At 42.7% G+C, this 12,525-nt stretch overlaps 1 protein-coding gene across 1 annotated transcript; it reads left to right on the top strand.

Moving 5' to 3' along the window:
* The first annotated feature begins 2,184 nt into the window (after nt 1-2,184).
* Nucleotides 2,185-4,481, top strand: LOC118545167 (disintegrin and metalloproteinase domain-containing protein 20-like). Its single transcript, XM_036107267.2, has one exon. The coding sequence runs from the start codon at nt 2,304-2,306 to the stop codon at nt 4,479-4,481; it is 2,178 nt and encodes a 725-aa protein (XP_035963160.2). The 5' UTR covers nt 2,185-2,303.
* The last annotated feature ends 8,044 nt before the right edge of the window (nt 4,482-12,525 follow it).

Genomic DNA, 12,525 nt, shown 5'->3' with positions numbered 1-12,525 from the left:
AAGGAAGCCAAATAACAGTGGAAATATAATGTACAGATTCCCATCTCCAGCTTCATAGACAAAGTATAAATTTTAGTTTTGGAGTTCAGGAAATAGTTGATAATCAGCATAAGAAGTGTCAGTGGAATGCTGCTAGAATTTCTATGGTGATAGGTGACACTGATCTGTGTGAAGCTCTCTGATATATAGTACCATTGCACCCTGACATTTAGTATTGTTTCAGTTAGTTGGGGCTCACTAAATCGATTTTGTGACCCTGTTTGGTTTGTGACCTAAGTTTGAGAAACAGTGAAATTGAGGCTGTGATTGAGCATGAGAGGAGACTTGGCAAGATAGGGGTTTTGAGAAATTTGAAATAGCTGCTGGAATTAGAAGAGCTAAGGATTCACACAGAGGAAAATCTCACACTGCTTGAAGTGCTGGTAATGGTAGAAAAGAAGGGCTTTGGAGTGATATAAGTTTACATAATTCATGGTCATGCACTGTTCCTTCAGGGCTCTTCTTTGGAGCCATGAAATGGTGACAGACTGGCGTATCCCAAAGATTCTCAGCAATGAACTTTTCTATTATTACCACATCATATTTCTGACAAAGCTTAATATAGGTTATTTTCCTCTTTATAATGCTTTATCTTTAATAGTCCTCTTTCAAATCACACACTCTCACTTTAATATTCCCAGATCTGTAGCATATACCAAGGGTATCATGAAGAGAGAAATGGAGAGGAAATCCAGTAATTAGGATTTCACCTCCACCAGAGATACTTCCCCTAAGAGGATTCATCTAGTATTCTTGGCTTCCAGTAGCCATCCATTAGTTCTAAAAAAGTATCCAGCATGGAGCACTGGGTGTTATACGCAAACAATGAATCATGGAACACTACATCAAAAACTAATGATGTAATGTATGGTGATTAACATAACAATAATAATTAAAAAAAAGTACCCAGATGTATACAGGTGTTCTCAACATTATAATGCTGAAGATATTTCTCATACTCTATACTACTGTGATCCCATTTGTGTACTTATGTAGAATACTCATGTCACCGGTATGTGTTCAAATGTGTCTCCAAATTTGTTTTAATTTTTGCTTTCAAATATTAAACAAATCATTGATGCTTTTAACTGAAAGTCAGTGAATAAGCAAAATTAACTTTTACCTGAGCTAAAATTTATGTCTTCAACAGGAATGGCGTAAGTCCACTTGAATTGTGGCCTTTTGAACATTTTAATGAACTGACTCTAGGTATAAGCTCCTCAATCCCAGCCTTCTCTAGAGAATTCAGCTAACTCATCAGCCATGCAAAAATATAGACTAGAATCTATATTTACACATCTAAGATGAGTCTCTTATGATTGAAGACCTGGTGCAGTTGGGCTGGGCGGAGAGAAGGCTGCTGCCTGCATGCTGTGTTTGGGGGCAATTGAGTTGTTTGCCTTGCCCCGAAATAGTGGCCCGTTCTCTGTTTTCCCATCTTTGGGTGTCCAGAGTTTTTCTGCAGATAAGAATGCATTATAAAATAAAAATTTGGCTTGTTTTGAAGGGACCTCCCCAAATTAATAAGTCCCTTAAGTAAGGCTTACTTTGCTAACCTCAGACAGAATGGGGGCTAGAAAGGATGTCTGCACAGGAAAGGAGAGGTGGAATAAACAGTCTGAATAAAGCGACAAAAAAAAATGGTGGGTTTTGGATGGGTTGTCCACACGCTTAGTGAAGATATCAGGGTACCAGTAGATTTTTGGGAAGAGGAACAATTTGGGAGTCAGATGTCAGTCTTTTTAATATGGAAAATTTCATGTCAATTTACATGTTTGGAAAACAATATGTAATAAATTTTTTGTATCCACCATCTAGTTTCAATCATTATCCATCTATGACTAACCTCCTTCATCTCTTCCTCTGGAAACCTGTCCTTCCCCCACCCTCTGCCTATATACATATGTATATGTATGTATAGTGTATATATATATGTATATATATGCATATATATGTATATGTATATATGTATATGACAATCTCGGGCATTTTATTAATTCTAGCCACATTCCAATTGAAGAATCACTTTTACCTCACCTTCTTCTCTCTCTCCCACTCTCCCTACTCCACCAACCCCATCCTAGCTCTTTTCTTTATTTTCACTTTCAGCACTGCAACTCTGATGGTCCACCTCTTCCAGAACACAGATCCATAAAGGTCAGCTCTGCACCCTAAGCAGCTCAGAGGGAGGAGCCAGACCAGCAGTGCCTCACACCCTGCCCTCTTCTGCCCTGGACAGATGGCTCCATAATGACAGCTCCATAATGGCAGTGGGTGAGGCCCTGGTGCACACCAGGGTCACTCTTCTGCTACTCGGGGTAGGAATGTCTCTGTTCATTTCTGGCCAGTCTCAGGCAAGGCCCTCCCAGCACTTCTCCCCAGAATTGGTGATCCCCTTGAAGGTGACTGGCAGGGGCAGAGGTATAAAAGGTCCAGGCTGGCTCTCCTACAGCCTGCAGTTTGGGGGCCAGAGACACATTGTCCACATTAGGGTCAAGAAGCTCTTGATCTCCAAACCCTTCCCGGTATTCACCTATACGGACCAGCATGCCCTCCACCAGGATCAGCCTTTTGTTCCTGATGACTGCTACTATCATGGTTATGTGGAAGGAATCCCTGAGTCCCTGGTTGCCCTCAGTACTTGTTCTGGAGGTTTTCGAGGAATGCTACAGATTAATGACCTTGCTTATGAAATTGAGCCAATGAGGTTTTCTGCCACATTTGAACACCTGGTGTATAAGATAGACAGTGACGATACACAATTCCCACCTATGAGATGTGGGTTAACAGAAGAGGAAATAGCACGCCATTTGCAGTTGAGGGCATCATATAATTCTACTCTGATGCAAAGCTCTTACATGGGCTGGTGGACCCACTTGCGCTTTCTTGAGCTGGTAGTAGTTGTGGACCATCTTCGATTCCTTTACTACGAAAGTAATGTGACAGTAGTACAGCGTGAAGTATTTGATGTTGTCAGTATAATAGATATCTTATATTACCCTTTGGAGGTTGATGTAATTTTGACCGGGATTGAAATCTGGAGTGAAAGAAACCTAGTTGCCTCCGATAACATAGAACAACTTATGGAGGATTTTGCTATTTGGAAGTTTCTCAGTCTTGATGCACGACTGCATCATGATACTGCCCATCTTTTCATAAAAAAATATTTTGGCGTAAAACTTGGAGTTGCCTATGTCGGAGGAATATGCCAGCGTCCTTTTAACAGTGGAATTGATGTGTTTGAAGGAGACAGTCTGTATAATTTTGCACTTACTGTGTCCCATGAACTTGGTCATAATTTGGGTATGTCTCATGATACTGAACAATGTGTGTGTGGGCTTCAGTGGTGCATAATGTATCCTTCCCACAGGGTGACAACTCGGTTCAGCAATTGCAGTTATGCCCAGTATTGGGACAACACTCTCACGAGTGGATTATGTATTCACTCACCTCCATATCCAGGGAATATCTTGAGGGTACAGTACTGTGGGAACCTAGTGGTTGAAGAAGGAGAGGAGTGTGATTGTGGGACCATACACCAGTGTGTAAATGATCCCTGTTGTCTGTTGAACTGCACTCTGAAGCCTGGAGCTACTTGTACTTTTGGAATTTGTTGCAAAGACTGCAAGTTCATGCCATCAGGGACTTTGTGCAGACATCACATCAATGAATGTGACCTTCCAGAGTGGTGCAATGGGACATTTCATCAGTGTCCAGAAGATGTATATGTACAGGATGGGATTCCCTGTGGTGACGATGCCTACTGCTATAAAGGGAGTTGTAATAACCATGACAAACAGTGCAGGGAGATTTTTGGCAAAGATGCAAGGGGTGCATCTCAGAGTTGCTACAAAGAAATCAACACCCAAGGAAATCGATTTGGTCACTGTGGTATCACAGACCTAATATATGTAAAATGTGAGGCCCCTGATATTCTATGTGGAAGAGTGCAGTGTGAAAATGTGCAAGTGATTCCCAGTCTGATCCAGCATTCTACAGTGCATCAGCTTCACTTCAATGACACCACTTGCTGGGGCACTGATTATCATTTAGGGATGGCCATACCTGATATTGGTCAAGTGAAAGAGGGCACAGTGTGTGGTCCAGAAAAGATATGCATCCACAAGAAGTGTGTCAATATGACCCATCCACCACGAGACTGTCAGACTAACGAGACCTGCCACCTGCACGGAGTCTGCAATAATAAACAGCATTGCCACTGCCGCCGTGGATGGGCGCCTCCTTACTGCAAGCACGCGGGCCATGGAGGCAGTATTGACAGCGGGCCACCTCCTGGGAAGCCCGTAGTAGAAGCAAAGCCAATGTTGGGTTACCTGTCATTATTGTGGCTTATTCCTTCTACTGCTTTCGTTTTATTTTGCCCTCTTGTACTTTGTAAGCGAAAAAAAAAAAAAAGAGAGAGGGAAGAAGAGGAAAGCTAAGTCTCCTGCCTCATTAGACAAATCCCCAGTTCTTCTTTTAATAGTAGAAAAACATTAGGGCATGCCTGACTGTTTAAAGAAAAAGGATCCTTTAAGGATCCTTCATATCAGGATCATAAGCATTAATACCACACCAAAGGATTTCTAGCATGTACTTTCTTACTCTTCAGTGTTATAAGCCATATTAAAACTTCATTTTTTTTCCCCTGGAGGTTGTCTCTTTATTTTCTGGGCATAGGCACAGCAGAGAGACGTTTTTAAGCTGATGTCTATCTGTTCTAAACCTCCTCCCACCTTTGTATTTGAGGATGTGCCACTGCAGACCCCATTTCTGTTTTTCCTGTTCTCTTCAGGGTAACTGTGCCTAAAAGGGGGCAGTAGAAGTAACCTAGCATGATGGATGAGGGGAGAAGGGAGTTTACTTTCCTGTGTCTAAAAGTTACTCTCACTGTCATTTTGGCTGGGGCTGTGCACTCTGGTAGCCATATTTGGTTTTGGACTCTAGTTTTCTTGGCTCTTTAGAAGCCCCTTCATTCTTATTGAGAAGTACCAGCACCAATTGGTCACTGACACCCTCAGAGGTCTGACTTGTAGCTCTGAGGTTAGCAGGTCCTCCTCTGAGTTCTGCCCATCAGCTGGTCACTTGTGCTCCTTATAGGTCTTATAGGTTCCTGCTCTGCAGAGGGTCTCCTTGAATCACCAGCACTCTGATAAACCCACCTTCTTTCCAGTGTTCCCCTTGCCCTAGGGCTATCAAGTGCTTTCAGGAGTTATTTCATTGTGATAGTCTGAGTTCTCCAGACACTGAGTTAGAGTTTAGAGTGCAAGATTTTGATAGGGACCAACCACTGTGAAAAGGTGAGGAAGTCAGTTGTGTAAATGAGAAATGGTACTGCATTGCAGCCTTGGCCAACCTAGCAGCGAGCTCTGGAATAAATATTGCCTGAAAGATTTGTCTTGAATTGGGCCAAAATGGCCTGGTCTTCATACTTTTCCTTTCTCATTCACTGTATCTGGAGTGCCTTGGGAATGGCAAGAGGTTGGCCACAATTCCCTGTAACTGAGGCTGTCCCAAAGAGCTGACATCAGGAGGCTCTCTGCTAATTGTAATCCCTGTAGCTGCTCAGCAAACTTTCCTTGAAGAAGAATCAAAGTGGCCTATTTGGATATTCCACAGTCTAGTCTTTGCACTGCTCTGATCTGCTTTTCCATATATGTTCTAGGAACAGATCATCCAGAATTCTAATAGGCATCTCTGCCTGTGGGGTACCTTGTAAGAGGGAGGTTAGTGAGATGAAGCACAGTTCCTACTACTACTATTGTGTTTGGCATTGGGGCCGAAATTGATACTGATTGTCTCTCTCCTCCACTATCCATTCTAGTTTCCTTCATCTTTAGATAGCATTCTGCTGGCTTTGGATGATAACCCTGTGTCATTACTCAGGTCCTTGTCTCCAAAGCACTTGAGTGTTTAGTCACCATTCCCAGGCTGGGATTGCTGAATCTATTTATTTACAGTCACAGTGGGGCTAGAGAACACCAAGAAACACTGAAGGAGATCACCTGGGTTCCACACATACTCCCTGCATCTCCATGATATAAAAGCAGCCCTATCTCTTCTCAATGATTAGACTCAGTTACACCTGCCAAGACTGTGACACCTCTTCTTGCTATTGATGAAGGGACACAGGAGCCCAAAATGCCCAGGTGGCAGCTTTAGCATATAATTCCATTGGGATTCTAGCTCTGTCTCCTGGTGAAACTATGACCCCTTTGGGGACCAGAACCTGCAGAGTTGAAGGGGACAGGAAGCACAGACCACCCCAGTAGGTCATAGGGAATAGTGGTATGTGGTGCCACTCTGCCTTCCAGTCCTTGGTTCTCAGACCCAAGAAAAGATCCCTGCTTCAGTGCATACAATCCATCCTGGAATGGTATCTGTATTAGGGTTCCCCAGAGAAACAGAACCAATAGGATATGGCATTTACATATTTACCCCTTCCCCAGAAGAAGACATAAATCCCTTGAGAGATTTTTATTCTTCTTGATACCCTGTAACTTTAAATACTATGATGTGAAATTAACAATACCCAAATACTATGATATAAATTCAATTATCCCATGACACATGATTAGGGAATAAGGAAAATGGAAAGAAGACAATAGGAAATATGAATACAAATGTATTCATAACAAAGAGGAAATAGTCATGATACTTGTAGCCCTTACTTCTATAACTTGTCACCTGGTTGCAGCTGGTATTTGTAACCATCTTCTATCCACTCTATTCCCTTTGCCTTCAGCAAGTACTTCATCTCATCATAGTCCTTTATCTGGTAGTGTGACCCAAACCTTCTTTCCTAAAGGATCTGGGCCATTAGTAGTCCTGCCTGGATTGGATTGTTATAGTTTTCCACTGACCTTAGTCACAGGGCATGGTAGTACAGAGACACACACTAAGGGATCTCCTATATTCCAGACACTCTTCCTTACCTTTTTACTCTGCCTTCCTTGCTGTGAAGTAGTAGTCCAGTTTCCCTTTAGTTATCAGGATCAATCACCCCAGTCATCACCATAACTCCTTTCATTGCCTGTTGATTAGAGGCATGAGGAGCCCAAAGTGGCCAGGTGGCAATCTTAGCTTCCAGTTAATGGAATCATTGTTTGTCTCCTAGCAGAAGTATTCCTCCCTCTGGGACTAAGACCTCTGAGGCAGCAAAGCATGAAGTCATAGAAACAGGAAGCAAAAATTTTGCTAGTGGGTCATTAGGGTTAATAGTGAGTGGTGCCACTCCCATTTCCACTTCTTGATTCCTAAGCCCATGAATCTTGTCTATGAGAGAAACAGCATCATATATTAGACACTAATTCAGGGCATATACAGCCTTCTGGAGAGCCTTGCCCCACCCCTGCAGGGTATTGCTACCTAGCTGGCACTGTAACTTAGTCTTGAAAAGGCTGTTCCCCCATTCTATTAAGACAGCTCCTTCAAGATGGTGGGGAGCATGGTAAAACTAGTGAATTCCATGATAATGGAATTCTTTTGCTGTGAAGTGAGTTCCTTGATCAGAAGCAATGCTGTGTAGACTAAAATTATGGTGAATAAGGCATTCTGTAAGTCCATGGATGGTAGTTTCGGCAGAAGTTATTGTGTGCAGGAAATGAAAATCTGTATCCAAAGTGTCTACTCCAGTAAGGATAAAATGATGCCCCTTCCATGATGGAAACATCCAATGTAATGATTCACCTTCTGACAATGCAGGTAGCTGGCTGATTACCCCAGAGAATGGTGCCATACTGGTGACTCAGTGTTGGTCTCTGCCACTGCAGATTGGGCAATTAGTGGTAGCTCTAGCCTGGTCATCCTTGGTGAGTGGAAGTCTGTGTTGCTGAGCCCAAGTGTAACTGCCACCCTGTAACCATAGCTACTTTGTTCACGAACCCATTGGGTCATGATGGCTGGTTGGGGAAAGAGGCTGACTGGTATCTACAGAATGGATCATTCTATCTGCTTATTTTTTAATTTAAATTCAGTTTATTTAACAAATACTGTATTATTAGTTTCAGAGGTAGTTGCATACAACACCCAGTGTTCATTACATCAAGTGCCCTCCTTAATGTCCATCGCCAAATTATCCCATCCCCCACCCAACTCCCCTCCAGCAACCCTCAGTTTGTTTCCTATAGTTAAGAGTCTCTTGTGGTTGCCTCCCTCTCTGTTTTTGTCTTATTTTATTTTTCCTTCCCTTCCCCTATGTTTATCTGTTTTGTTTCCTAAATTCCACATATGAGTGAAATCATTTGGTATTTGTCTTTCTCTAATTGACTTACTTCGCTTAGCATAACACCCTCTAGTTCCATCCACATCATTGCAAATGGCAAGATTTCATTCTTTCTGATGGCTGAGTAATATTCCATTGTACATATTCTATCTGCTTAGTAAAATCCTCTTCTGAGGTAACCCTTTCGTGAGCATTCACATGGGACACAAATATGTTCGTGCGTCATTCAGGGAGGTCTATCCACATACCTCTTTCCCAAATTTCTTTGTCACTAATTTTTGAATCATGTCCCTTCTAAGTCCCTGACCACACAGCCACAGCCCATGAACTGTTATGTAATTCTACATCTGGCCATTTCTCCTTACAAGCAAAGTGAAAAACCAGGTGCACTGCCCAAAGTTCTGCCCACTGGTAGGATTTCCCTTCACCACTGCCTTCAGGGCTGTCCCAGAGAGGGGCTGCAGTGCTGCTGCTGACCACATCCAGCTGTGCCTGCATATCATGCAGAACCATCTTGTAAACTAGGCCTGAGTCTTCTCTTCCTCTGTCAACTGATCACAGGGAATTATCCATGAGGCTATATGTGCAGGGTAGGAGAGAGAAGGCAGTGGAGCAGGAGTGGGGACTTTGGACATTTGGGCCACTTCTTCATGTAACTTACTTCAGGACCTGCTCAGGTCTGATCTTGTATATATCAGCCCACTTTGTGGGTTAGCTCGGGTCACATGGTAACTTGGTGGCCCATGAGCAAGCATTCAGTCTCTACTCAGGCCCAATAATAGGCCAAGAGCTGAGCTGTTTCTCAAAGGGAAAGTAGTTATCTGAAGGTGATGGCAGGGCCTTGCCCCCAAATCTTAAAAGCCTGCATTGCAATTCATTTCTAGGGACCTGTCAAAGGCTCCAAACATATCTTTATCTGACACTGACACTTCAAGCACCATTGGATCTGCTGGATCATAAGGCCCAAGTTGCAGAGCAACTTGCATAGCAGCCTGGACCTATAGCAGAGCCTTTTCTTCTGGGCCCCACTTAAAACTAGCAGCTTTCTCAGGTCACTTGGTAACTGGACTAGAGTAACACTCGAATGAGGAATATGTTGCCTCTAAAATCCAAAGAGGTATTGTGCCTCTTTCTTGGTTGTAGGAAGCCAGATACAACTTATTCTTCACCTTAGAAGGGATATTTCAACATGCCCTACATAACAGGACCCCTAAACATTCTGAGGTAGAAGTGACTTTTAGATTTATTTCCTACCCTGATGTGCAAGTGTCTTACCAATAAGCCTAGTGTAGTTGCTACTTCTCACTCACTAGGTCTAATCAGCATAATGTCATCAATGTAATGGACCAGTGTGGTATCTTGTGGAAGGGAAAGACAATCAAGATACCTGCAAACTAAATTATGACCTAGGGATGGAGGGTTGCTATAACCCTAAAGAGGTATATGTATATGCATTACTGGCCTTACCAGCTGAAAGCAAACTGCTTCTGGTGGGCCTTATGGACAGGTATGGAAGAAAAATGCATTTGCTAGATCAATAGCTACATACCAGGTCCCAGGGGATGTGTTAATTTGCTCAAGCAATGAAACCCCTTCAGGTACAGCAGCTGCAATTGGAGTCACTGCCTGATTAAGCTTACAATAAAATAATCCACTGTCATTCGCTAAGATTCATCTGTTTTCTGCACAGCCCAAATAGAAGAATTGAATGGGAATGTGTTGGGAATCACTACCCCTCCATCTTTCAAATGGTGGCACTAATCTCTGCAATCCTTCTAGGGATGTGGTACTAAATGGCTTCCACTTGGCCTTTTTTTACCATAATAGCCCATACTCTACAGGTCAAGGAACCACTGTAAGGGTTTTTGCCAGCTGCTAAGTATGTCTATTCCAATTATACATTCTACAACTGGGCAAATAACCACAGGATGGGTTCAGGGAGCCACTGAACCTACTGTGAGACAGACTTGAGCTAAAAACCCATTGATCACCTAACCTCCACAAACTCTCCTACTCTAACTGGAGGGCCACAGTGCCGTTATGAGACTTCTGGAATCAGTGTCAGTTCTGAGCCAGAGTCCAGTAGTCTCCAAAAGGTATGATTATTTCCTTTTCCCCAAAGTACAACCCTGATAAAAGGCCATAGGTCCCTCTGGTGAAGGCTGGGAGAAAGATTAATCATATAAATGTTCATTGCTGTATCAGCGGCCTTCCTAAAGGGTACCTGACCTCCCATTCATTCAAGAGGTTCTTGGTCTCTAAACTGATTCAACTTGGGAATTGATTGAAGGACTGTGATTCATTGCTTTTATGATTTGAGTTAGACTTTCTGTTGACTTGCCGTAGAAATTTTTGCTTAGATAGATCAAATAAGAATTTCTGTTTCACTTCTAGGAACATCTTGATTAACTAGCCAACACCATAGGTGTGTATGAGTCAGGCTATTGTGATTGCTGCTTTGACTCTTTTGTTCATTCTGGTAATTATGCCTACCTTGTCTTTAGTGGTTAGTGCTGCCACTTGGCCCCTGTTGCCCTGGGATCCATATATTCTCAATACTTTAAGGTTTTCCAATTGAGTGGCTGTGGCTCCCACTCTAAAGTCTAGCCTACAGAGAAGAGCCATCACAGAGCTCTTCGAGGATGCTGGGCTCCCCTCACAAATTTATTTCTCAAAGTATAAGTGAAAGATACTCTTCTGGACCCTCAGTGTGGGTGAGTAGGTCTTAAATGACAAGCACACTCTAACATTCCAGTGTCCCTAAGCCTCTGAATCCCTTCCTCTATGTTAAAACAAGGCAGGTCAGCCATTTACAATTGGCTCATGTGATTGGCCTTCTTTTGGTCCATGTTTCGGCCAATTAACCAACAAACTGTAGAGCCCTGTCTAACTCCCCTGCAGCATTAAATGCAAAATCTCTTCTTAGCCCATATCAATAAATTCAGCCTGACTCAACTTTATGCTTCTTTCATGTTATCCCACAACCTCAGTATCCATCCATGTTCCCTGGATGTCTGTTCGTATAAATTAGAAAACTTAAATAATTCTTTGGAGTGTATTGTACCTCCTCATGGGTCACATTTTGTATCTCACCATTAGGGGTCCTCTGGGATTTGACTCTAATTATAGGTCCAGAAGCAAAGCAGGGTGGTGAGGATGGGTCCTGAGGAGAATCACCACTGTCTTGTATGGTGGTTATCTCAGGGGAGATCATTACTGTTTCCTCAGGTAATGCCAGGTTAACCCCTCAGATGTAGATGAAGAAGCTGCTACCACTGTAGGTGGGGAGACTAATTCCACTGGGGGTGGAAAAAGCTCTTCCCCTGGCAAAGGAGTCATCAGAGTACAGGGGCTCAACATCCCCAGCTTCATCAGGGTCTTCCCATATGTCCCCAGTCCAACTTACAGGATCTCATTCTTCCCTCTAGTCAATGCCTTCACCATAACAGTAGACATCTTGTGAGTCTGGGAGTTGAGCTTACATTGTAATTCAGCTAATCACAAGATGAGGTTCTGTGTTTGATTTTCACCAATTTCAGCCCTGTGGCTGCAGGAAATAAGGTTCTCCTTCAGGACATACATAAGAGCTCTTAGGTCATTTATGGGATGCTTGAGCTGAGAATTGGAATCCCTGAGTTCATCCTTTTCTTTCACTATTTGTCCGGCAATGTTAGAGGTAACCAACCAATGGCATTATCCCTTAGTTTTCCAAAAATGTTCAAAAGTATCATATACAGCATCACTTATCTCTTTGCTTCATATAGTAGTTGATCAGGAGTATCCAGTGCAGATATTTTATGTATCTGTATAGACAGTTCACCATGAACTACTAGTGTTCTCTTTACTACTGGAAATAGAGTCTTTAAATCTAATCAGATTAGAGAACCAATTTCAGAAACCCCAGAACCAATTCAGAAAACTCATCCTTAAAATTCTGTTCCTCTAGAACCACTCCTGGTATCAAATCTGTATTAGAGTTCTTCAGAGAAATAGAACCAAGAGGATATGTGCCTACATGATTATGAAGGCCAAGAAGTCCCATGATCTGCCATCTGCAAGCTGGAGAACAAGGAAAGCTGGTGTTATAATTCATTCTAAGTCTAAAGGCCTAAGAATCAGTGTGGCTGATGGTTTAAGACTCCGTCCAAATCTGAAGGACCAGGAGAAAGGGCAGGAGAAAATGGATGTCTCAGCTCAAGCAGAGAGAGCAAATTCACCCTTCCTCTGCCTTTTTGTTCTATCTAGGTCCTCTGTGATTGGAT

Source organism: Halichoerus grypus, chromosome 8 (assembly GCF_964656455.1).
Source record: "Halichoerus grypus chromosome 8, mHalGry1.hap1.1, whole genome shotgun sequence".
In the NCBI taxonomy this organism is placed as follows: domain Eukaryota; kingdom Metazoa; phylum Chordata; class Mammalia; order Carnivora; family Phocidae; genus Halichoerus; species Halichoerus grypus.
Note: the sequence above shows the minus strand (reverse complement) of the source record. Positions and strands in the feature narration are given on the sequence as shown.

Excerpts from the sequence above, each read along its gene's own strand:
- LOC118545167 (XM_036107267.2), top strand. The coding sequence starts at position 2,304 with ATGGCAGTGGGTGAGGCCCTGGTGCACACCAGGGTCACTCTTCTGCTA.